This window comes from Cololabis saira, chromosome 11 (genome assembly GCF_033807715.1).
Source record: "Cololabis saira isolate AMF1-May2022 chromosome 11, fColSai1.1, whole genome shotgun sequence".
In the NCBI taxonomy this organism is placed as follows: Eukaryota; Metazoa; Chordata; class Actinopteri; order Beloniformes; family Belonidae; genus Cololabis; species Cololabis saira.
The window spans coordinates 23,758,637-23,781,841 of record NC_084597.1 but is presented as its reverse complement, the minus strand read 5'-3'; the positions used below and the strand labels follow the sequence as shown (position 1 = coordinate 23,781,841).

At 38.7% G+C, this 23,205-nt stretch overlaps 2 protein-coding genes across 2 annotated transcripts in view; one reads left to right on the top strand and one right to left on the bottom strand.

The window, feature by feature from the left end:
• Positions 1 to 10,984: 10,984 nt before the first annotated feature.
• Positions 10,985 to 16,370, top strand: oaz1b (ornithine decarboxylase antizyme 1b). The gene is given in 6 exon segments (XM_061734095.1): positions 10,985 to 11,181; positions 13,617 to 13,668; positions 13,670 to 13,756; positions 14,760 to 14,932; positions 15,195 to 15,280; positions 15,377 to 16,370. Coding segments are annotated over 6 exon segments (654 nt in total). The 5' UTR covers positions 10,985 to 11,056; the 3' UTR covers positions 15,508 to 16,370.
• Positions 15,864 to 23,205, bottom strand: part of LOC133455179 (E3 ubiquitin-protein ligase UHRF2-like) — a 54,641-nt gene continuing 47,299 nt past the window's right edge. The window contains exons 15-16 of the mRNA XM_061734094.1: positions 21,514 to 21,612; positions 15,864 to 21,424 (exon numbers count right to left, since the gene is read on the bottom strand). Coding sequence (XP_061590078.1) covers positions 21,278 to 21,424; positions 21,514 to 21,612 — 246 coding nt within the window. The 3' untranslated portion in view covers positions 15,864 to 21,277. The remainder of the gene's footprint in view (positions 21,425 to 21,513; positions 21,613 to 23,205) is intronic.

Genomic DNA, 23,205 nt, shown 5'->3' with positions numbered 1-23,205 from the left:
GAAGCACAACAGGATCAACCTTCTCTTTAAACCATTTTTTAACCTATCTGTATATTAATTTGTAAAACCCCAAACATCTTTTTCTCCCACATTATTTTGTTCTCAAACATTCAAGTCCTCACACCCAGTAGATTGAGCTCATCACTGATATACCAGACCTGCTTCTAATGCCACATGAGTCCTCTAGGGACACCATACCAGTCCCCTGTAGGTCTGCCCTCAGCAGGTTGTTCTTGTGTCTTCCTGTTGTTCTCTCTTGTCGTGGGAAGAAGGTTGTGACAATTCCTCCTTAAAGTGCCCTGGGGACCACTGACCATGTAGGATTTGGGTGCAGATGTCACAGTGCCAGCTGTCTTAGTATCTGTGATCCACACAGGGTCTCTGGTGAAAAGTCAGAGAGCGTTCTCACTCTGTACCTGAGGTCATAGTTGCATCAATCCACCTTCCCTCTGCTTCTCTGCCCTGCACTGACTGAAGGCCTGGGATGACTGGCTCGAGCACTGCCGGAAAAGCTAAAACTCTGTGTGGTTACATGCACATCTACGTATGTAGTTGTGCAAAGATGAATTATGTTTCTGTGATACTGTCCTTTCAGCTGGCTATGACCTTTCTTTCTATATCAAAAATGATATGCCTTCCCCTGTGACGTTCTCATAATCAGGGTTTGAAATTAACATTTTCATGAACAACACAGTCACAACAGGGTCCAAAAATGTCAACAGCCAGTATCATTCAGTTACATTCAAAACCTGATTAAGCTTAGGATACTTTCTCATATGTCTAGTAGGTTAGTAGTAGATTTTTCTGGGAGCAACTGTCACTTTCCAGGCCCGGTCACAACATTATGGATCAGCCAGTATGTTTATTTTGTTTTCATGAAATTTTAGGCTTGGATCATGCAGCAGCCATGCAGCTGCAATATTATTCAAAATTGAGTTTTACGTTAGGATGCGAAGGACAGATAAAGTAGCAGTTACTTCTGGAGAGTGCACGTGGAAAGATATCAGCAGGAAAGAAGTCCGACCAGCTCCACTGAGGGAAATCAGCTTCCACAAACCAAAGAGGCTAGGCAGGCAACTTCCAGCAGCTTCAACATCTGCTAGGTAGAATAGTATCACCCAGAGGCATGTATGATATGGAGGTTTAGCTCTTCACTTGAAGTAGTTCCCTTATCTCAAGCATACAGCGACGGAGAGGAGTCAGCCCAGAGCGGTAACTTTTGTACAAGGCCAATTCCACGATTTTTGGAGAGAAAGAAGATGAAGAAGGCTGAGTGATTGGGACCAATCACGGCTCCAACGAAGGGAGGGCTAAGTCTAAACCACATTTCCTTGCCATCAGTTTAGCCAATTAAAATGTAATCATTTATCTAATATTTGCATTTTTGTCAGTATAAAATGATGATGCAGATTCTGTTCTGTGGTCCATCTGGGAGGTCTGCTGAATGGAAAAGGTATGTGTGTAAGTTTACTTTGAATCTCAAATAAGAAAAACTTTAATTGAGAGAAGTTGGTTGTCTTCATTTCTAACTACCGGTAAGTGTTTTCTTTCTAGTATCAACAAAACACGCAGGTTTAAAATAACTAACAATTTGGTGACCCAGAGGTGAGGTGAAAAGAAGTCCTCAGCGACAAGGTATGGATGCAGCAAACCAGCAGTGGTCTGTGGATGAGACAACCTGTCTTTTGCCGGAATGGTCAATGGAAAAAGCCCAGGTGAAACTGGAAGGTGCTACTCGTACCAAGCCCGTATTGGAGCTAATACGGAAAGATATGACTGCGAACGGGTACAGACGTACTGCAGAGCAGATCACAAACAAATTAAAGAAGCTCAAAAAGGACTACAGGGACCCAAAAAAAAGACCTTGGTTAAAGTGGCAACAAATAGACCGGCAAATAACGCCACTGGAGCCTTGAATTTGGCAATGGTGATGCTGGAGGCTGTTTTCATGTTGTTTATAGAGTTGTCCTCCATCGAGGGCAAGATGTCCTATATCAGAATTAGAATCATAAATCAGAATCAGAATCATATTCATTATCAGGTTTATCGGTCAAGTCAGGTCAAACAAGACAGGGAATTTGACTCGGTTATTTTCGCTCACTGTACAGTAAATAGACAAATGACAGCTTTTATTAACATATATACAATTTAAAAAAAGGGAAATGTGCAGCAGTATGAGGTAGACATGGTTATTGAAAGGTGCATTGTTACAGCATATTGTGGTTATTATTATTATTATTGCACAGTGGTTGATTATTCTGAGACTCTATGAGTGATGAGAGTTCATCAGAGCAACAACTTGGGGGAAGAAACTGTCTCTGAGTCTGGAGGTTTTGGCTACAGAGCTCTGTAGCGCCGTCCAGAGGGCAGGAGTTCAAACAGACTGTGTCCTAGTGTGAGGGATCTGCAGAGATGTTACTTGCCCGTTTCCTGGTCCTGGACCGGTACAGGTCCTGGATAGATGGGAGGTTAGTCCCAGTTATCATAGACCTAATAGTCCATTGCAGTCTGGCCGATCCGAACCAGACAGTGATGGAAGTGCAGAGAACAGACTGGAACATGGCAGAGTAGAAGGTGGTCAGCAGCTGCTGTGGCAGGTTAAACTTCCTGAGCTGACGTAGGTGGTATGTGGTTTATAGAGTTGTCCTCCATCTGGGACAAGATGCATAGCCTACCTGTCAAATTTTGGATTTAAAAATAAGGGAAATTTTCTGCCACCCGCTGTCCTACCCGTCCAGCCGAGGTTACATTTTAAGACAGGTTTACAACAAATCTAAAATGTCCAAATAACCACTTACAAACTACAATTATGTGCTCAGAATCTGATAGACTGACCTTTGTTGACACTGAAATGCTGTGGACTTACGATGTATTGTAGGAACATTTTAAACTCTTGGGGGCAAAGAGATCTGTCTATATTTGGTCGAACTTACCTTAGTAAAGTTGAAAGCATATCCCGAATTCTACACCCTTCATACTCATTAGCTTTAGACTTATTTTTTATAAAATAACTTTATCTGGAATAATAGAACACATTATTTAAAAAAATATGTCCTGGTCCAAAACTATAATGAACTATTTTGATTGTTTGAATGTTGAATTGGCTCAAATCCTACTTAAAACACCCTGATAGCTTATGGCATCTTTTTCCAGATAAGGTATTTAATTCTGTTGGAGGATTACATTTTCTTCTGAAATATGATTATGACAATAAGAAGCTACCTCTTAAGCTATCCAACTTTCGCCACTTTGAAACAACAGATACATTCTTCATTGAAGCAAATCTCTGTATTATAAAGAGTGGATGGATAGAAATATCTGGTCAGTGGTTGACATTCTAGATATGGATGGAGAACTGTTATCGTATAATAATCTTTGTGCTAAATTTGATTTTTTTCTGTCACCCTAAGCAATTCTGCTGCCTCATTAATACTATTCCAAAAGTATTCTTACTCTTGGTGAAAGAGGTGGTTTTACATACCATGCCACTGTTAACTTTACCAAACCTATTTATTGGTGATATACAATTTCTTGACAAAAAATGCAATAACCTTTTAATCAGACAGAATTTGACAAATGACTTATTCCCAAAACAGATAAATAGAGTACTTGATTTCAGAGATATGGATCCTGACAAAGTACTACAGTTAAAAACAGTATTCTTATGTTATCCTTAACCACCCAAAGCTAAAGAAGTACATTTTAAACTAATTAATGATATCTATCCTTCTCAGGAATTCCTTAGACTAAGATTCAATTTTGAAAGTAATGTATGCTCATTTTGCAACTCTGAAATTGAAACCATGGAACATATTTTCTCCTCTTGTAGCCACTCCCAAAGATTCTGGAACCAAGTGGAAGAATGGTTTAGACAAAAGAATGTATCTGTTGAACTCAAATCACATGTAGATAACATGTATGGAATAGTGACGGAAAAGAGACAAGATAATTTGCCGACTAACAATACTCATAATGGCCAAATTCTACATTCACAAATCGAAATTAATGAAAACTCCACCTATCTTTAATGCCTTTTATAACGAATTTAAGTTGTACTGTAAATCCCTCAAGTATATGAACTTCAAATCTGCGAACAAACTGCAGTGTATTTGTATTCAGTGTTATAAATTAAAAGATTCTGATTGTAATGATGTATAACCCTACCAGAAGGAAATTATAACCGCAAAATGTCTTTTATCCTCGTTTTCTTTTAAGCTACAATTATTAATTTTATTTGTCATTATTTTATCATAACATTTATGATGTTTAGATAATGTATTTATTTTATTTATTTATTTTTTCTTTGTTCCTTATTTTCTATTTCCTATTTCATTAATTTGTCCACTCAGTACAGGCCTTTTCTAATGTGCTTGTTACATGGCACCTTGGATGTGACTTGTTTGTTTGTAAATTCAATATTTTCAATAATAAAAAAAAAAATCCAAGTTGTTTCCATGGTTGTTCCCGTTGTCGTCACTAACCTCGCGAGAACTGCTAACCAGGCTCTTCCCCCAAACTTTTTTTTTCTTTTTTATTGAAAGACAAAATGCAAACAGCACAATACAACCACCAGGGGGAGACACACACTCAGCGGCGGAAAATCAGGACGCAATGAACTATAAAAATACATTAAAAAGAGCACACAAACTTAAGGTCTTGATGGCCTTTGCACTGGTGGAGAGTCTAATGGTTCTTATATATTGTTTGACCTCATTTTCAAAAATACAAAAAAGAGGCTTTTGATTGATATAACGGGATTTGTGAGTAAACCATTTTGCCAATAATATAATGAGATTAATGTTGTGGGGGGGGGGGGGGGGGGGGGGGGGTTTAACAGATGGATAGTCAATGAAGCCAAACAATACATGTTCAAAGCAAAGGGAGAAATGTGGTTCAACACAAACACAAATCAAATTACAGATATAGTTCCATAATTCTGTAGTGAAAGAGCAACTCCAAAATAAATGAAAAACATCTTCAGGGGATTTCTTCCCCCAAACTGTTGCTCGGATGAACTCTCATCACTCATAGAGGCTCAGAGTAATCAATCACTTTGCAATAATAATAATAATAACCACAGTCATATACTGTAACAATGCACCTTTCAATAACCATGTCTACCTCATGCTGCTGCACATTTCACTTTTTTTAAATTGTATATATGTTAATAAGAGCTGTTGTTTGTCTATTTACTGTACAGTGAGCGAAAATAACCGAGTCAAATTCCCTGTCTTGTTTGACCTGACTTGGCCAATAAACCTGATTATGATCAGAGGTGTCAAGTAACGAAGTACAAATTTCTACCTTACTTAAGTAGAAATTTTGGTTATCTATACTTCACTGCAGTAATTATTTTTCAGACGACTTTTTACTTTTACTCATTACATTTTCACGCAATTATCTGTACTTTTTACTCCTTACATTTTAAAAACAGCCTCGTTACTCTATTTCATTTCGGCCTTTAAAAAAAACTATCCAGTTAAATTGCCCCATCCTGATAGAGTGAATTTGGTTGTGGTTGTTTCAGATGTTCTTGTCCAGTTTTGTTCTTACATCCGTTGCCCTCAGATTCCTGCAACTAAACTTGGATGTACATTCCAATAAAGGTTAGGATAAATGATAACATGCCTCTGAAGTTTGACTTTTTGCACCATTACAATACTTATAGGCAACTAGTCATCATATCTCCTGCTCTCTGAAACACACGTTAATGTTCAATAGTACACATATATGGTTCTTTAATATATTTGCATCATACTAAGATTCATTCATTTTCAATGGCTTTTGTCCTAGACATCGTTTTGGTAGCTGACTCTACCGCTCCCCGCAGTTCTTGGCTGCTGGGCAGAGTTCAGGTCACCTTTGCAGACAAACAAGGACATGTACGGTCTGCACGTGTCAAGACAAAGACTAATGTGTTTGAAAGGCCGATCACAAGAAACAATTACAATAAGGGATAAAAATGGTCGGTATGTTATTGTTGTGGGAAAGCTTTTTAATATGCCTGTAGTGCTGGCGAATATATATGCTCCAAATTGGGACAATATGCAGTTTTTTAGAGACTTGTTTTCACGATTACCTAATCTGGATACTCACAATCTGATTTTGGGGGGAGACCTAAATTGTGTTCTTGATGCAACTTTGGACCGCTCTAGTTCAACAACCACGGTATTAAGTAAATCTGCACAATGCATCAATTCTTTCTGTAACGCGTACGGTATATTCGACCCATGGAGATTCACAAATCCAACTTCCAGGCGGTACTCCTTCTACTCTCCACCACATCAGACGTATACAAGGATTGACTATTTTTTATTAGACAATAAATTGACCCCTATGGTGACGGAAGTGGAATATTCTGGTATAGTAATATCCGACCACAGTCCGGTCATATTGAAACTTTGCTTTCCTGAGAACACGCCACCCCAGCGGACATGGCGTCTTAATACCAGACTGTTGGCAGATGACAATTTTACTACATTTATTAATTCTCAAATAGATTTTTTCTTAGAGCTTAATGATACCCCTGGGATAGGATGTGGTACCTTATGGGAAACCATGAAAGCATATATACGAGGTCAAATCATTTCATTTAGTGCAGGTGAAAGGAAAAGAAGGATGAAACGCACTACTGATATAATGAAAGTGATAAAGGAAGTCGACCTGGCACATTCTATAGCCCCCTCTGAAGAGTTACATCGAAAGAAGATTTTGCTCCAAACTGAATACGATGTACTGATGAGTCAACGTGAGGAGGACCTATATTTTAGATCAAGACAGGATTTTTATGAGCATGGTGAACGCGCAGGCAAACTCTTGAGCCACCAATTGAAACGATCAGCAGCTACAGGTAGGATAGTGGAGATTGGGGATATTTTAGGAAATAAAATTATAGATCAGAAGGGTATTAATCATCAATTTAAGTCCTTTTATAAGGACCTGTACACCTCAGAAATAAATGACAGGGAGCGTGTGAAGAGATTTTTTGATGAGCTGCAAGCACCGGCCTTAGAAAGGGCGGATGGAGATAGCCTAGAGGAACCGTTGTCTGCAAGGGAGATAGAGAATGCGATTCGGAATATGAAGACGGGTAAGTCCCCAGGCCCTGACGGGTTCCCAAGTGAATTTTACAAGGCATTTGCTCCAAAACTAATTCCCCTGCTCTGCAGGGTATACAGGGAAATTTTTGATAAAAAGGCTCTGCCTCAAACGATGTCACAGGCTATGATCTCTGTGCTCCTTAAGAAAAATAAGGATCCACTTAAATGCGAATCATACCGTCCTGTTAGTTTACTGGGGTGTGATTATAAAATATTGACCAAAGTATTGGCGACTAGGATCGAGCCTATTATAGGTAAAATAATACATCCTGATCAGACAGGGTTTGTTGCTGGGAGACAACTCTCCAATAATATTCGTCGTCTGTTCAATGTGATATATACTGCGGAGGATAACGTTGATCCTGAGGTTGTGATCTCCCTAGACGCCCATAAGGCCTTCGATAGAATAGAATATTTCTATCTGTTTACCGCTCTTGAGAAATTTGGTTTCGGCCCTAACTTCCGATCGTGGATTCAGGCCATTTACAAGAACCCCCATGCTATGGTCAGAACAAATAGTACAATATCTGAACCTTTCCCCCTCTTCCGGGGTACAAGACAGGGATGTCCTCTATCACCCCTGCTCTTCGACATTGCCATTGAGCCCCTTGCAATAATGCTGAGGAGCGCTGCTGGACTGGAGGGGTTACGAAGGGGAGTGCTGACTCATAAACTGGCTCTGTATGCTGATGACCTCCTTCTTTTCCTGTCAAAGCCTGTCATGAGCATCCCTGTGGCCCTTGATATTATTAGAGATTTTGGTGGGGTGTCTGGTTACAAAATTAACTTGGAGAAAAGTGTTCTTTTCCCGATTAATAAGCAGGCGCGGAGATTATCATTCCAGGCTTATCCTTTCACAACATGCAAGGATAAATTCATTTATCTAGGTGTTACCGTAACAAGTACATATAAGGACTTGTTTAATGATAACTTCAAAATAACATTGGATAAGGCGAAATTAGATATGGAGAGGTGGTCATCTCTACCACTATCATTGGCAGGGAGGATAAATTCAATTAAAATGACTACAATGCCGCGGTTCCTTTTTTTATTTCAGACAATACCAATTTACATCCCTAAATCGTTTTTTAAAGAACTGAATAAATGTACGTCCACCTTTATATGGAATAAAACAGTACCCCGTATAAGAAGAGAATTCCTGGAGAGGTGGAGAGAGGAGGGAGGTCTGGCCCTACCGAATTATATGCATTATTATTGGGCAGCCAATATACATAAGCTATTATTTTGGGTCTCACAATTAGGGGAGGATGAAACTCCAGTGTGGGTACATATGGAACAATATGCTTCTAGCCCAGTGTCCTTACGCTCTCTGATCTGCGCCCCTCTACCTTTAAGCAAACACCTTTGGTCAAATAGTCCTGTTGTTCGTGATTCTATTAGGATCTGGGTCCAATTCAGGACACACTTTAAAGAGAGAAACGCCCTCTTATCTGCTCCCATCTATGGAAATCATTTATTTTCACCAGCCCTGGGGGGAGCAGCATTTAAGGAATGGCATCGAGCTGGGGTGGTATGCGTCAGAGACCTCTTTAAAGATGGTGTATTTATGTCTGCTGTTCAATTGGAGAAGGAGTATGGGATTCCCTCTAAGACCAGTTACTTTAAGTACTTCCAAGTACGAGACTTTGTGAAAAAGACGTTTTCCACATCCCTTGAGTTGTCGCAGAGTGGGTGGGTAGACGAATTATTAGACATTAACCCAATTCACAAAGGGGTGGTTTCCATGCTGTATGGCAATATCCAGAGGGTGGCCTCCCCATCTCTTGAGCACTTGAAAAGGAAATGGGAGGAAGAGTTAGAATTGGACATATCAGACACTGACTGGAGAAGGGCGGTGGAACTCATTCATTCCTCTTCTATATGTGTTAGACATGGCTTGATACAATTCAAGGTGCTCCACAGACTCTACCTATCGAGAGAAAAATTGGCAAAAATGTATCAAGGGGCTGATCCAACTTGCCCAAGATGTAAACAGGTGCCCGCCAATATTTGCCACATGTTCTGGTCCTGCCCCAGACTGAGAGAATTCTGGACCAAAATATTTGAAACCTTCTCATCGATTTATTCAAAGGAGATAGAGCCTGATCCTCTGACAGCCATCTTTGGGGTGGCACCAGAGACAGCACAATTAACTGTTAACCAAAAGAATGCAATAGCATTCTCCTCATTGCTGGCTAGAAGACTGATCTTATTTAATTGGATAAAAACTGCACCACCATCCCATAAGCGATGGTTACAGGAGGTGATGGCGCACCTTAAACTGGAGCACCTTAGATTTACTCTGCAGAAGAATACGAAGAGATATTGCAAGGTCTGGCAGCCTTTTATTTTATATTTTGAACTCAAGTTTCCATTAGCCTCATCATAGTCGGCAGCTTGTAATCGCCCCCCCCCCCCTCCTTTAATTCACTATTTTGTTTGACTACATTTTGCCTTATTTATTATTATTATTATTATTATTATATTTGTTTACTAATTTTTATTAATTTGAACGTATATTCTGTTTGTTTATTGTTGTTGGTTTTATTTACCCTTTCTACATATTTGTTTAACTTTGTCTTGGGTGTCTGGGTCCCTTGAGTGGTGGGTTTGTCGGATGTCTGATGTAGTGTGACCTGTGTGCGTGCTGTCTCGTTTGTAGTTTAGATGTATATGTTGTGTACTGTACTTTTTGGTGAAAAATCAATAAAAACACTTTGATTATTATGAAAGGCCGATCACAAAACTGTGTCTTTTGCAAGCAGCACCGTAAGAGTGTTTCTTGGACTGCTTTAAATGCGAGGTCCCAATGGTTGGTCAAGTACTAGTGACCTCTGACCCCAGAACTGGTTTGATGGCTTATCCTAAATGAACTTTAAGGAACATGGACATGGACTATAAACTTCATAAACATGAACAATATTGTCTGTATTGCTGTATAATGGTTTGCTTGTTTGATTGGAATTGTTATGTCTAGCCATTGAACAATTAGGAGCCGGTGTGTTGCAGCCATTATACATGTTTGATCATTAATAGTTTGTTGTTTATTTCATTATTGTTGTCACATATTGAACGCTAGGTGGTGTATGGGTGCAAGAGGTGATTTAGGTGCGCTCACGAGTGCAGGTGTAACTGATTGCAGGTGATTGAGACCGGGATGAGCACACAGTTTGTGACCGTGTAGCCATATTTCCTTGGATCATGTTTATACTGGAATAAACAGTCATATGTTTATGCTGCTGTATGTGTAGAGGGATGTGCAATAATGATTATGCTGCTATATGTGTAGAGGGAAGTGCAATAATGCTGCTGTAGCAAGGTATTTTTTTGTGTAGAGGTGTTTTTTCAGGACATTGCGAGGGGGCATGCAAAGAGCGGGGGGATATGACGATGTGTTTTTGCTTATTGTGATTTTATATGTTTTTTTTGTTATATATGTGGTGCCTGGAGTCTCTAGTTTGTCCAAGACAAATTTCTCCCAAGAGAGACAATAAAGATAATCCTTATCCTTATATGTATTTGAGTTCATGCGTCCAAACTTCTATGTCTCGGTAAAGCAATCCCTGAAGGACTTTTGAATAGCAATTGTCACAACATGGCCTTTTTCCCCCTTACTTTACTTTTACACTTTAAGTAGTTTTGAAACCAGTACTTTTATACTTTTACTTGAGTAAAAAACTTGAGTTGATACTTCAACTTCTACAGGAGTATTTTTAAACTCTACTATCTATACTTCTACCTGAGTAATGAATGTGAATACTTTTGACACCTCTGATTATGATTATGATTAAATAATAGCCAACCCTAAACACACACCAAACATAAACGTGCCTTTATTGTGAAGGGCCAGCGGAAGCGGCCCCGCGTCACGTTGTGGTGTGGTTTCCGGTCCGCGGCTCTGCGAGTCATTACTGAGCAGAGAGCCGTCAGCCGGTCGTGTCTCTACCCGAGGCCGGATGGTAAAATCCAACCTCCAGCGGATCCTTAACAGTCATTGCTTTGCTCGCGAGAAAGAAGGAAAACAGCAGCCCCCTAGCACCATGGCGGACCTCAGTAGCGGTATCTGTGACATGATCGGGCAGTAAGTGAAGGACGAGCCGCGGTGGGGGAGGGGCGGCCGGAGCACCGCGAGGCGGAAGTGAATACATTTGTTTAAATGCTTTTAAAACATGACGACTTCGACTGGATTTCAGCGAGATTTTCCCAGGCTGCTGTCAGCATCTCCCCCAGGAGGGGTCAACTTTGCGGCAGCGGTGCCGGGCCCGGCGGCGCCAGCTGCGTCACTGTAGTTAAACTGCGACACCGCAGCAGCAGGAATAAAACCTGATTCATGGTCCCGCGTTACACCGACGCAGAGCTTTACGCCGTACGGTGCGCGTCGCCGCGTAACCCTACGGCGTAGGCTCTGCGTATCAGCCTTAACTGTGTTGTTGTTTTACCAGAAAATGTAAGCGTTATGTAAAACTGTAGAAAATGTCATCAGAATTGAGAGATGACGTCTCAATTTAATTAACTTTACGACCCCATCGATCTGGTTTGTGGTCAATGACTTGATTTCAATGATTTTAAATGGGGCCCGTGTTGAGGCTCAAACACACACATGAGGGGGGGTTAAAACATCTGAGCTCAAGCTGTTACATGAGGGTTAGTTGATTTAATTTCAGCATGCACTGCTCTCATTACGCAACTCTCATTTTTACAGCAGCGAGCCTCGATAGGCAGAACAATGAGGTGTGCAAAAAATGTTTAATGCTTATTTTTTCCTACATACAAACTAGGGCTGTTCGATTTTGCCCAAAAATAAAATCTCGATTTTTTTTCTCTCAAAATCCGATTTTCGATTACGATTATTTTATATATATATATTTAATTGACAAAAGGCAAAGAAATGATTTCAAATATGCTGTTTTTTTATTGAACATTTGCCCCATTGGGCTTTAAGTGCAAACTTTGCTCTTAGAGCAAAACTCTGTAAAATAAGTTGAAAAAAAGTTTTAAAAAATATAATAAAATATAAAGTTTTATCTCTGAAAAAAAGAAATCAGCAAATCAGCACTTGCAAACATACAGTAAGTTATATTTCCAATTAAATAAAACAAGACATTTTCTAATTAAACTAAACTGGGTCTTTGCATGCTAAATAATAATGCAACCCATGAAGGAGGTAGAGGTGTGTAATGTCAGTAATTACATTTGCTATTCACATTTGCAAGTTTTTTGCGAGGAACACGAGCCGGTCTACCGCATCTGGCTTGAGGGATGCCCGGTGGCATGTTACAACGCCCCCTCCTACACTAAAGAGCCTCTCCCATGGGGCACTTGTCGCAGGTATTGAGAGGTATTTCCATCAATCATTAATATGTGTGCAAACAAGGTAAAAAAAAAAAAAAAGTGAAAAATCGATTTTACGATTTTCACGTTTTAACGTCGTTCTAATTACATAATCGCGATTACGATTTAAAATCGATTAATCGAACAGCCCTAATACAAACTTTGGAGTTGATCTCGGTTTTTCTAAGTGAAAATGCATTTTTCTGTTGCTTTATCAGCATTGTTTTAACGTTAATCAGGGTTCCTACGGGTGCTTGAAATCCTTAAAAGGGCTTGAATTTCAATGTTGTTTTCAAGGCCTGAAAAGTGCTTGAATTTTAGTTTAAGTGCTTGAAATTATAACTGTCTCTTTCACTAAATTGGGATCAGACTGCATAGTTTAGTTATTACAAGGAGAAATAAAATCAGTAAGATGAAACATAACTAGATGTTTACAGCACGATACAATGTACATAATTGTGATAAAAAGCGGAAAAAATAATTGGGTATATATATTCCTGTAGATATTTTACCCCAGCGATAAAGTGCTTGAAGGTTTTGAAAATTACCATTGAAGGTGCTTGAAAAGTGCTTGAATTTGACCTTGAAAAATGTATAGGAACCCAGGTTAATATTTATTTGTAAGTTATTTTGCTGAGTCAAAAAGAAATCACTAGAATTTGGTGCTTTAGGTGACGGTGCATAAATCCTTGTAGATGTACTTTAAGGGTTAATGTCAGTCACGGATGGTGAACCATCAACTACAAATAAGCTTATTTTCACTAAGTTTTTTTCTTCATTTATTACACTGCTCAGTAGTATAATTACAGTGCAGTGGAGCACAAAATAAAATGTGCAGACACATTTTAGATGTTAGTAGATTTACAGACTCTACTTTATCCTACTACTACTTTGAAAAGGTATAAATGAGTCTGGGTTTATGTTTCGAACAGCAAATATTTGTGGGTGTTTGCCTCCCACTACATCCTTTCTTTACTACATACATTTCTTTTAAATGTTCTTTTAACAGTTATGTGAACATTTTGTCATAATTAGACAAAAACTGTAGGACTGTTTGTTGAAGCATTGAGGCCTAACACTTGCTATGAATTAAGCACCTCAATGTCAGGACGTTTTGTGGAAAAAGCCATAATAAAATCAGCACTGCAGCATTTGCATAATTGCCCTCTCTGTTCCCCGCTCCAGCTTGTCCCTGCACTGTAGTAGTACCCGCGGCCCAGGGCCTCTGTGGTGCTCCTGATGCCCCTCTCCCACCCCTGAAGATCCCAGGTGGGCGAGGGAATGGTACACGGGATCACGCTCCTTCAGCTCGGCTTGTCTACACAGTAAGTTGATGGGTGCAGGGGTGTACTCAGATGAGCTGTAATGCTATTGTTTTTACTTGAAAAAAGTGTCCTTTGAATGATTATTCGACCATGCTCTGACCACTTCCTGCTGGGGATTAGACTGTTTGCAAAGCAGAGCTGCTGAAGACACATCAGTGGTTTTACTATACTTGGTTATTTCAGCTTTCACTGATGTCTCCTTATTCATTTTCTCTCTTTCACACATTATATACAGTACAGACTAGGGCTGGGCGATATATTGAGATTTTAATATATATCGATATATTTTCAAACGCGATATGGTACGAGACAATATCGTTTATATCGATTTAAAAAAATATATATATATTTTTTTTTTTTACATTTTTTTTTTTTAATGATTTTGATATAGCTTATTTTGTGACAAATTGATTTTAATGTTTTATTTGAGATTTGCACAAATGTTTTATTTGCACAACTGTCAACCTCAGTGGAAAAGTCTGCCTGTTACTGTCTACATTGTATTAATTGTACAGTGTATTTTAATTGAATTGTTATGCAGGAAAGGGATATTTGTTTTATTTTATTCAAGAAGCATTTTTATTCTATATATGCAGGCAGTTTATTTTTATTTCATTTGTTTTATACATTTTGATATTGTGCAGACCTCTGTTAATAAAGGTACCTGTGTGACATTTGGCACGAGGCTTTGTATTAAAACTGACTGTTTTTTTAAGGGTTTGCCTCAGAAAAAAATGAAGCTAACAGAGATGCTATGCTATAATGCTTTGGGGGAAACCCCAATTATGGCACAGAAAAAATATCGAGATATATATCGAGTATCGCCATTTAGCTAGAAAATATCGAGATATGACTTTTGGTCCATATCGCCCAGCCCTAATATACAGTACAGACCAAAAGTTTTGACATGCCTTCTCATTCAAACAAATTGGTCTGTACTGTGTATAGATAGATAGATAGCCAGCAATGTTTCTCATGTGCATTATTTTAACTCCCATCACAGGACCGGAAGGTGACAGTAACAGAAGAGCCACCAGGGAATGGGCGCCCTGGGATACTCCACTTCCAAAGTCGTCTCACAGTTACCAAGACAATACAGTGGGATGCTGTACTAGGCAACAACGCACTCTATGTGGAGATACCTCTTGACCCTCTTCCTGAAGGTAGCAAAGAAAGGTAAGGCTGAATTGGCCGTCATAAAAGGCTTTTAGACCCAGAGCAGATGTGCCAGCTTATATGGTGGTTAACAAACAGTTCAAATTAGGATGATTACAAAGGTAATAAGACCCTGGCAGCCTGTAAGCCTTATCATACAATAACAAGGATTCTTTCCTAAAGTGTACACCCACTGAAAAACTAAAGAAGTCGAAGCAGAGCTATGAAGATATGCTTGAGCTTCAGCTCCCTTTTTCTAACCTATTTTCTGTTCTTTCTCCAGTTTTGCAGCTCTTCTCGAGTATGCCGAAGAACATCTGAAAGTTGTTAGCGTGTTTGTCTGCTTTTACAAGAACAGAGATGATCGTGGTATGTTTTACCAGAACACCCCAGTTGGTTCTATATATTCATCTGTTGTATCCAGACTGTGAATTTTAATACATTATCATTGCTTTATTCTTCCAGCTAAACTGGTGCGTACGTTCAGTTTCCTGGGCTTTGAGATAGTGAAACCGGGCCATGCCCTCGTCCCACCTCGACCCGATGTTTTCTTCATGGCCTACAGTTTTGACAGGGACTCTTCTGACGATGAGTAGTACTTCTGACAACGCCCCATACCTATTTTTCTTCCTTCCATTGTATACTTTTCCTCACAGTCTCAGCATATGTACATTAGTTTTTTGTTCAACTCGGGGCTTGTAGCTTTGAGTTCAAGTAGTCACTTCCTCATGCTTTTTGTGTTCAAGGGAATTTATAAGTAATGTATCTTGTTTTCAGCAACTGTTTTATAAGACTGTTATTACAGTGTAAAATAGTTGCCTAAAAAAAAAGGAGGGATTTGATTTCTAAATCACACTGCTGTCATGAGTCAATTTACAATAAAATATTCAGTTTTCTGCATGTCTGCTTTTCTTTTTAATGACCCATTTAAGATTAGTTTTAATTATCCAACATACAACATGCATCATCTGGTTTTTACTTGGATACTACAGCCTTGTTTTTTTCCCCCCCCAAATTCCCCCTTAATTCAAATGAAAAATCAATGGGACCAGTTTTTTTTTGTAGCCATGTTAACTTTAATTTCAAGCAACAGCCCCAAAATTTGCACTTCCTGTCTGAGCAGTTCAGACTACGAGTGTAATGAAAAGGTGAATCCTGTTGCATGTCTGATGTAGGTGGTTTATTTTCACATTGAAGACCTTATGAGTGTAATGGTACCAAGTGAGAGGAAAGTCAATAATCCAAAGTGCTTTTGCTTCTATCTGCTGTGTGTATCTATTATTATTATTATTATTATTATTATTATAGAAATTGTTTTTGGAGGTTGGGAAAAAAAAAGATTGGAATTTTCTCCCTTTTGATCAGTGTTCTAAACCTTCCCCCCCACAATAGTGTTGAATGTTGTTCACCTGCATAGTGGTACCTGTTGTGCTTCTGTGATAATAAAACAATAAAAATACTTCCTTTGTGTTCAATGTTTTACGAATTTATGCTTTTGTGAAATAAGATTATGTAAAATGTATTGTGCAACTGTAATCTGGTGCTAAATGTGGTTGGATTTGAACGTCATGGTTACAAAAGCACCGGGGTTGACATGCGACTCTTCCAACCAGCAGGAGGCTCCACAAGAACCTAAATTATGCAAGAGTAATGAGTCCAAGATGTCTGAGTAGGGCACGTTGTTATTTCCAGCATGACTGCTCATCTTTCACTGGAGCATAAATTATGGCACAACACCAGTCAATGTTGTGTAATCTGTTTTTACAACAAAGACGTGTCACAGTTAATACAAACTTGAAGTAAGGTGAGTTTTATCCTGGCAGTGATGCATTTCTACAATTTTAAAGTTATATATGGTTACAAAATTTGATACCTAAAAGCAGGTACTCCCTTCAGTGGGAACAGTTAATTATTCAAAAGCAAACAAATGTTTTGGTTCTCAAAGAACTGCATTGAATGCGTTAATGCTTCCTTTTCTTTTTGCCTGTAGATAATTATTGGGAGTTTTTCATATGAGCAGGAAAACAATTCTCAAAAGCAGAGGGAAAGGAAATTGGTTCCGAGTAAAATTTGTTTTCTGAAAAATAAAGTTTTACACATTTAAAAAAACAAAACAAACCTAGTTCTTGAATCCAAATATTTAATTGGTACATATCAAGTATTATGACATGTAAAAAATTTCAGATCACAATACGGAGCATTAAAATTCTGACTGGCATTTGCTGCAAATGTTTGAGGTTGCCAACATAAAAAATGACTGATTAAAAAAGAAGAAATGCAACTTAAATGGCAGACAGAGATATTAATAAGCATTATAGGAAAATCAAACATGACTTCTCAAACTTTATTCTTCAAAAGAATGCAATGAAAATAAAACACAGCACTAAAGCCAAGCGTCCACAAGACGTCTAAAAGTTGTTAGTACTGACTGTCGCTTCACAGAGAGCAGAAGACGGAGGAAAAGACGGGAGTCGGGTGCAAAGGTCACAGCAGAGAGAGGAAGGAGGGCTGTAGCTTGCAAGTCAATGCAGGAATAAAATAAGACTCAGCAACAGTGGAAAATATGCACATCACAGTTAGCATTAAGAACAATATTAGCATTTGTATTTTCATGTTGATTCAAAAAAAAGAAAAACCTGAATAACTGAACAGAACCAAGGACATAACCACAAACAGACAGCCTGCCAATGAGAGGGAGTGTTAGGAACAAGACGGTGCCCTGATGGACAGCGTTCATCAAGGGCCTGCATGTCAACAAAAACATATAAACTCATGTGCCAACTCAACGGACGCTGTCCTTAATTATGCCTTAAACAGAACATGGCTGATCAGTCTAAACATGACTATGTCACAGAAAAAGGGCAACATTTTCCCACAAAACCAACTCAGATATAATATATGCAGTGGAGCACTTCAGATGGCTTGTTTACATCATGGGTCAATAAAGAGACGGTGCCGCTGCTCTCCATCAGATATTCTGTTTGGGTCCTATTTGATCTGCCAACCGTGGATACTTTTACACAACACAACCAGCACAGGAAAAAATGTAAATGCTCAGCTGCTTTTTAAAAAAAAAAAAAAAAAAAAAAAAAGTTTAACTCAGATGTTGAGTTTTATGTGTTAAATCTAAGTTATTTTGGTTACAGACCTCTATGTATCCAGCAAGAAATGCATATCATAATCCACAAACCCTTTGAATGATAGAAAATAATCAAAAGGTACCAAAAACTGAACATGGATGTGTGAGAGCACCGGCGTTCCTTTAAAACCAGCTATCACAAAAGTGTCATTTTTGCAACACAGAAACAAAAGAATCAAGTTTGGAAAAATATGATAAAAAAAATGTTAAACAATTTAGAATTATAAGGGAAATACCAATGAAAAATGTCTGTAAGCGATGGCTATTTTTTAACATGATTGTAGAGGAAATGAGCAGAACAGAAGCTGATAATTTATCAAGCTGCCAAGTGCTTTTAGTTGTCTAGTTTTAACTCATCTTGCAGAATAGTTACATATAAGGCAAACATTACAAAACATATTTTTCTCCAAAATGAAGGGTTTTATAAAAGTCAAAAGACGGGTTTGAGCTTTCTTTACACATACTTGCCCTAGTCATTCTATGTAGCAATGCCAGTTCTGACCACATGGGGGCAGCATATCACAAGATAGTTCATGTTTCAGCTCCTCGCAAGAGATGCAACGAATTGCACCCCTAGTGGAACACAGTGGTATTACAAAGCCGCTCAATATCACACCTTGTTGTCAGTGGCTCTTTGGTCAAAGCAGCGTTGATATATGCCACCATGAGTCCAGAAGCAGTATTAAAACAGAGTGTCTTTAAAAGAGGTATAGGAGGAAACTTTTCAGTTTTCATCTGCCATTCCTCACTCATTTTCATTTTAGGCCATGGACTGCTGATGAGCTAGAAAACAGGCATGTAAAATAAAAACATTTTTTAAAATACCCCTCCGTTAGTTTCTTTATCCTAATTGGCTTATAGAAGCATATCCTTGTTTTCCTGTACAGGAATAATAAATCAACTCTTGTCTCATATGATTCTTGTCTTTTTAAAACCAATTCTGAACGTTTTATGCAGTGTTATCAGAATGACATGACTTTGTTTTGTCCTGGGTTTCTGAATTCTGAAGTGACTTAAAGCAGTTTCACCACATGCTGGTATATAGTTACTCGCACTCATTTTGTTTTGATTTACAAGTCCATGGTTTTACTTTGTCAGTTTACATCCCAACAAGTTCTTCTATTTTTCCAATTCAGCACCTCCTGTCCTTATTCTGACACAAAAAAAGGCCATTCATCTCTGTCTGGTTAGCTGACTGGTCAAAAATTAAACTAACTACTGCACAGGTATTATGCAAATATGTTTCATGGTGATGAAAACGCATACATAATTATGCATTATGTTCAGTTCAACAGTATCTACACCATTGTGTGTGAAATTTTGGACTTTGTAACATCATATATTTTACATGCAGAAAAAAAAACCTATTGAACACACTAAAGAATAAAAAGGGAAAACCCCAAATAGGGTAATATGACTTATTGAACACAAGAAGATCTCAAATGTTTAACATCGCATAAAACACAAGCAGCCCAACAAGAAGTTTGCCAGAATACAATGGTGTGAAATTGTTATTTTACATCATGAATTAAAATGAAGAACTTAAAACTTATTGAAACGGATCTGTTATTGAGTGCTAGCGTTTGGTACTTGACAGTACTGAAAGCACTGCAAGGCACACTAATCTATCTTTGTCTGTTACCGGGCAGGATAAGTGAATGATCGTTCATGTCAACATTAGACTGGTCACAGTGAATTTTAGATCAAGGATATATCGAGTTTATTTAGGAGTGCTGCACATTTTGGCAGTGACCCTTGTGCTCTGATGGTGTTGATCCACATAACCATCATGATGCTTGGAAAGCTCTCCGTTCAGGAAATATAATTCAGCTGCCTCTTGTTTGGTTCTACCACGGCACACTGAGCCACATGCATCTCAGGCTCCTGGATGTGATGTGAAAATTATCCTTATAGCCCAACTCATCAAAATACCTTTCTCAAATGGAAAATCAAACCATGCTGGATACTCAGAAGACTCTAATGAACACTGATTCTAACAGGTAGAGCAATACCAGATGAATATCTGCAGAGCAAAAACACAAACTAACCCTCTCTGTGGAAAGTCCCACCTGATTGTGGTTGCTTGGTAACACCACCAGTGAATGTGTCCTTTCAGATGTCACTGGAAACAGCATGCAGGCAGATAATCAAATGCTTTGAGCATTTCACAATGTTGCAGGTAAAAGCCAATTATTTCATTATCTCAGAACATTTTCTGGGGATTGATAAAGTAAGCTACCAGAACATAATAATTTAAAAGTAATTCATATGTCGTTCTTGGCTTGTTCTTTTTTTTTTTCAGATGTCGGATATTTGATTCTTCTCTCTCTCCTCCAGCTTTGTGTTTTTCTGAAGTAAATGCATCTTAATGCTTCAAATTAAATCTACGGAGACTTCCAACACTCCAAGCAACCAAAGGCAGCATGTTTGTTCTCTGTTAAATACAGAGAAAGTTACATGTGGCGAGACAATTAATCCCTGTTAGGTAAAGGCTTAGCAATGGCATCACTTCAATAAAATGTTCCTAACCGGTCTAGGAAAATGAGCCAAATACAGGATTTGCTAATATAGTGGTGCTTTTTCACAACATATTGTGCCTAACTCTTAATTTTACCTTGCCATAGCAGGTCAAATCTGTGGGTGTCTCCTCCTTCCTAAGCACTGTTACTTGGCAGCTGAGCAAAATACTCAGATCAGCTCAGTATTTGGATTTTAAAACTGTATCTATGGTACACAAAATGCTAACAGGTTGGCAGGACCTGAAATGCTGAATCGAAGATAAATTTGCCCACAAAACAACGTACCGCGTGCCAATTAATGGATGCAGCGGACTACATGGTGGAAACTGGAAATTAACAAATCTTTCTGGAGATGGTTGGTGGGAATATGATTTGGGGTGGGTTTTTTTGTGCATTTGTTTTTGTGCCCACCTGTGTAAGGATTAGGGAGCTTTAAAAATGTTATTTGAATTTCAGGCTGGTGATGTTGATGGCGAGAGTCCAAGTTCAGCAGTTGAGGTCAGTCCCTACTGAGGTTGTTTGTGTATGAATGATTGTATGCATAAATGGCTGTATATGCAATATACATTTGCCCGTGGTTAAGTACATAATATGAGCGCAGTGCATTTCAAAGTGGAGCTGTAAGTACTTGACGGTATACAAGGGTGCACGGAATGAATCCTCATGTGCGTGTATGAACGTATCCAACTTATAAGCACAATTTCAAGCTCATCGGCCCTTGCTGTAGCCGGGAAAGAACTGGTCGAGCAGAATCTGAAGCGTCTTGTTTTGGGTCATGAGATAGTCTTTGCCCAAGTCGTGACGGCAGGCGGGGCAGGTGTACACCTTTGCTCGGAACGACCGCTGGAGACAGGTCTGGGGATGGAAGAAACGGTGAGAAATAGATTGCACACAAAAACAGAGGAGGAACTTTTGTGCAGTGGGATGTGGAAGGTGATGTGTACCTTGCAAACGTTGTGTGTGCAGATGGTGGTGATGGGCTGGAAGGCCAACTCCTGGCAGCACACGCACATGAAGATCTGCTCCATCTTTCGCAGGAAATTCTTTGATGTTCAAAGAATAAAGACATGCATCAAGGTAAGCATATATATTAAGCAGTGATGTCCTGTTCTGATCCGATCACGTGATCAGACAAATTCCTTTAAAAACGATCAAGATCAGGTAGAAATGATCCGATTCTTTTCATTTGTTTCACTAAATTACATTTAATTCTTTCTTTTTTAGCTACTTTTATTATGGTGATTGTTTTTGTTTTTTTTCATTGACTTTTTTTCCTTCTCTACTGTGCTTGATACCTTTCGTTTTAGCTACTTTTATTATTGATTCACATGTCTTTTAATTACTTTTATATTGACATACTTTTATATGTCAAGAAGAAGGGTATACACTGTATATATGTATTATTATTATTATTATTATTATTATTGTTATTGCTACTATTATTCTTTTATATATCGGATACTCTTATATCGCAAGAAGGGGCCGGACTAGATAAGCATTTGCTTCTTCCTGTCCCTTCTTGAACAAAACTGGTTGTGCTTTATTATTATTGTTGATGTATGTGTTTTAAATTGTTTTGTTCAAGATGAATAAAGATCAAATCAAATCAAATTAATAATTACATACATTATTCATTTTTTATCTATCAATAATTTACACGGTTAACAATAACAGTTGTCGGGTGGCAGTAGGTGTAACCTTCAACCTGGAGCACCTGTTGTAGCTGGTGTAGCAAACAGCTAAATCAGTGTTGTCTCTATATTTAGTGATTTTTCAAAGCCTTATAGCAACTTTAAAAAACAAACAAACAAAAAAAAAAACAACTGAAGACTTTAGTAGAGTCAAACTTGATGGCTCATAATCTTCCTGACTTTTCTCAGCGAGCAGCCCGTGGTGCCGTGGGCCCCCTCCCCCATACCAAAGCATTCTTAAGGCCCATTCATGCTCCATGCAGAAGACGGATACACGGATGGACGGACCCTTTCATCTGTCTCCTCCATCATTTACGCACATAATTTGGTCTGTTTTCAGGGCGCTTGTGGATCCGTCGCTTGGCGCATCAAATGAAGCAAGACCACAGCAAACAGCAGGGGCAGTGTTGAGCAGTATAGCTAACATGCAAGCAGCAAAAGGAACAAACCAGAGGAAGAGGAACAGGAACAAGAAGAAGCAGATGCAGAAGAAGATAGAGGACACCAACTGTAGACATGGCAGGAGGTTTTGAAGACAGGGTGTGAGAGTGTGTCCACCACTACAACTAAGACATCACGTCGCCTGGGTACAGGGACAAGCAGCGATTGAATGAGCTGGGAGGAGATCGCTCAAAATTTGGAGTGCAAAAATGGCAAAAAGGTGAATGGAGGTGTGTCCATTCAGGGATCAGGGAGGGACTGATACTCCCATATCTTTGTTTTCTTTTTTACGATTATACTTTCGTAATTTACCCGTTTGCTTTGGAGTTTAAAAAAAAAAAAAGGTGTTAATTTTGTTTTGTTAAATATATTTGTATTTATTTTCTTGCCTAATATATTTCTGGTTTGCTGTGCACTGTTAATAAAAACATTTACAGAAACCGTATGCATATTTACATTACTAACTAGACTCTAGAAGTAGAATATCTGACACAAGAGGAACTC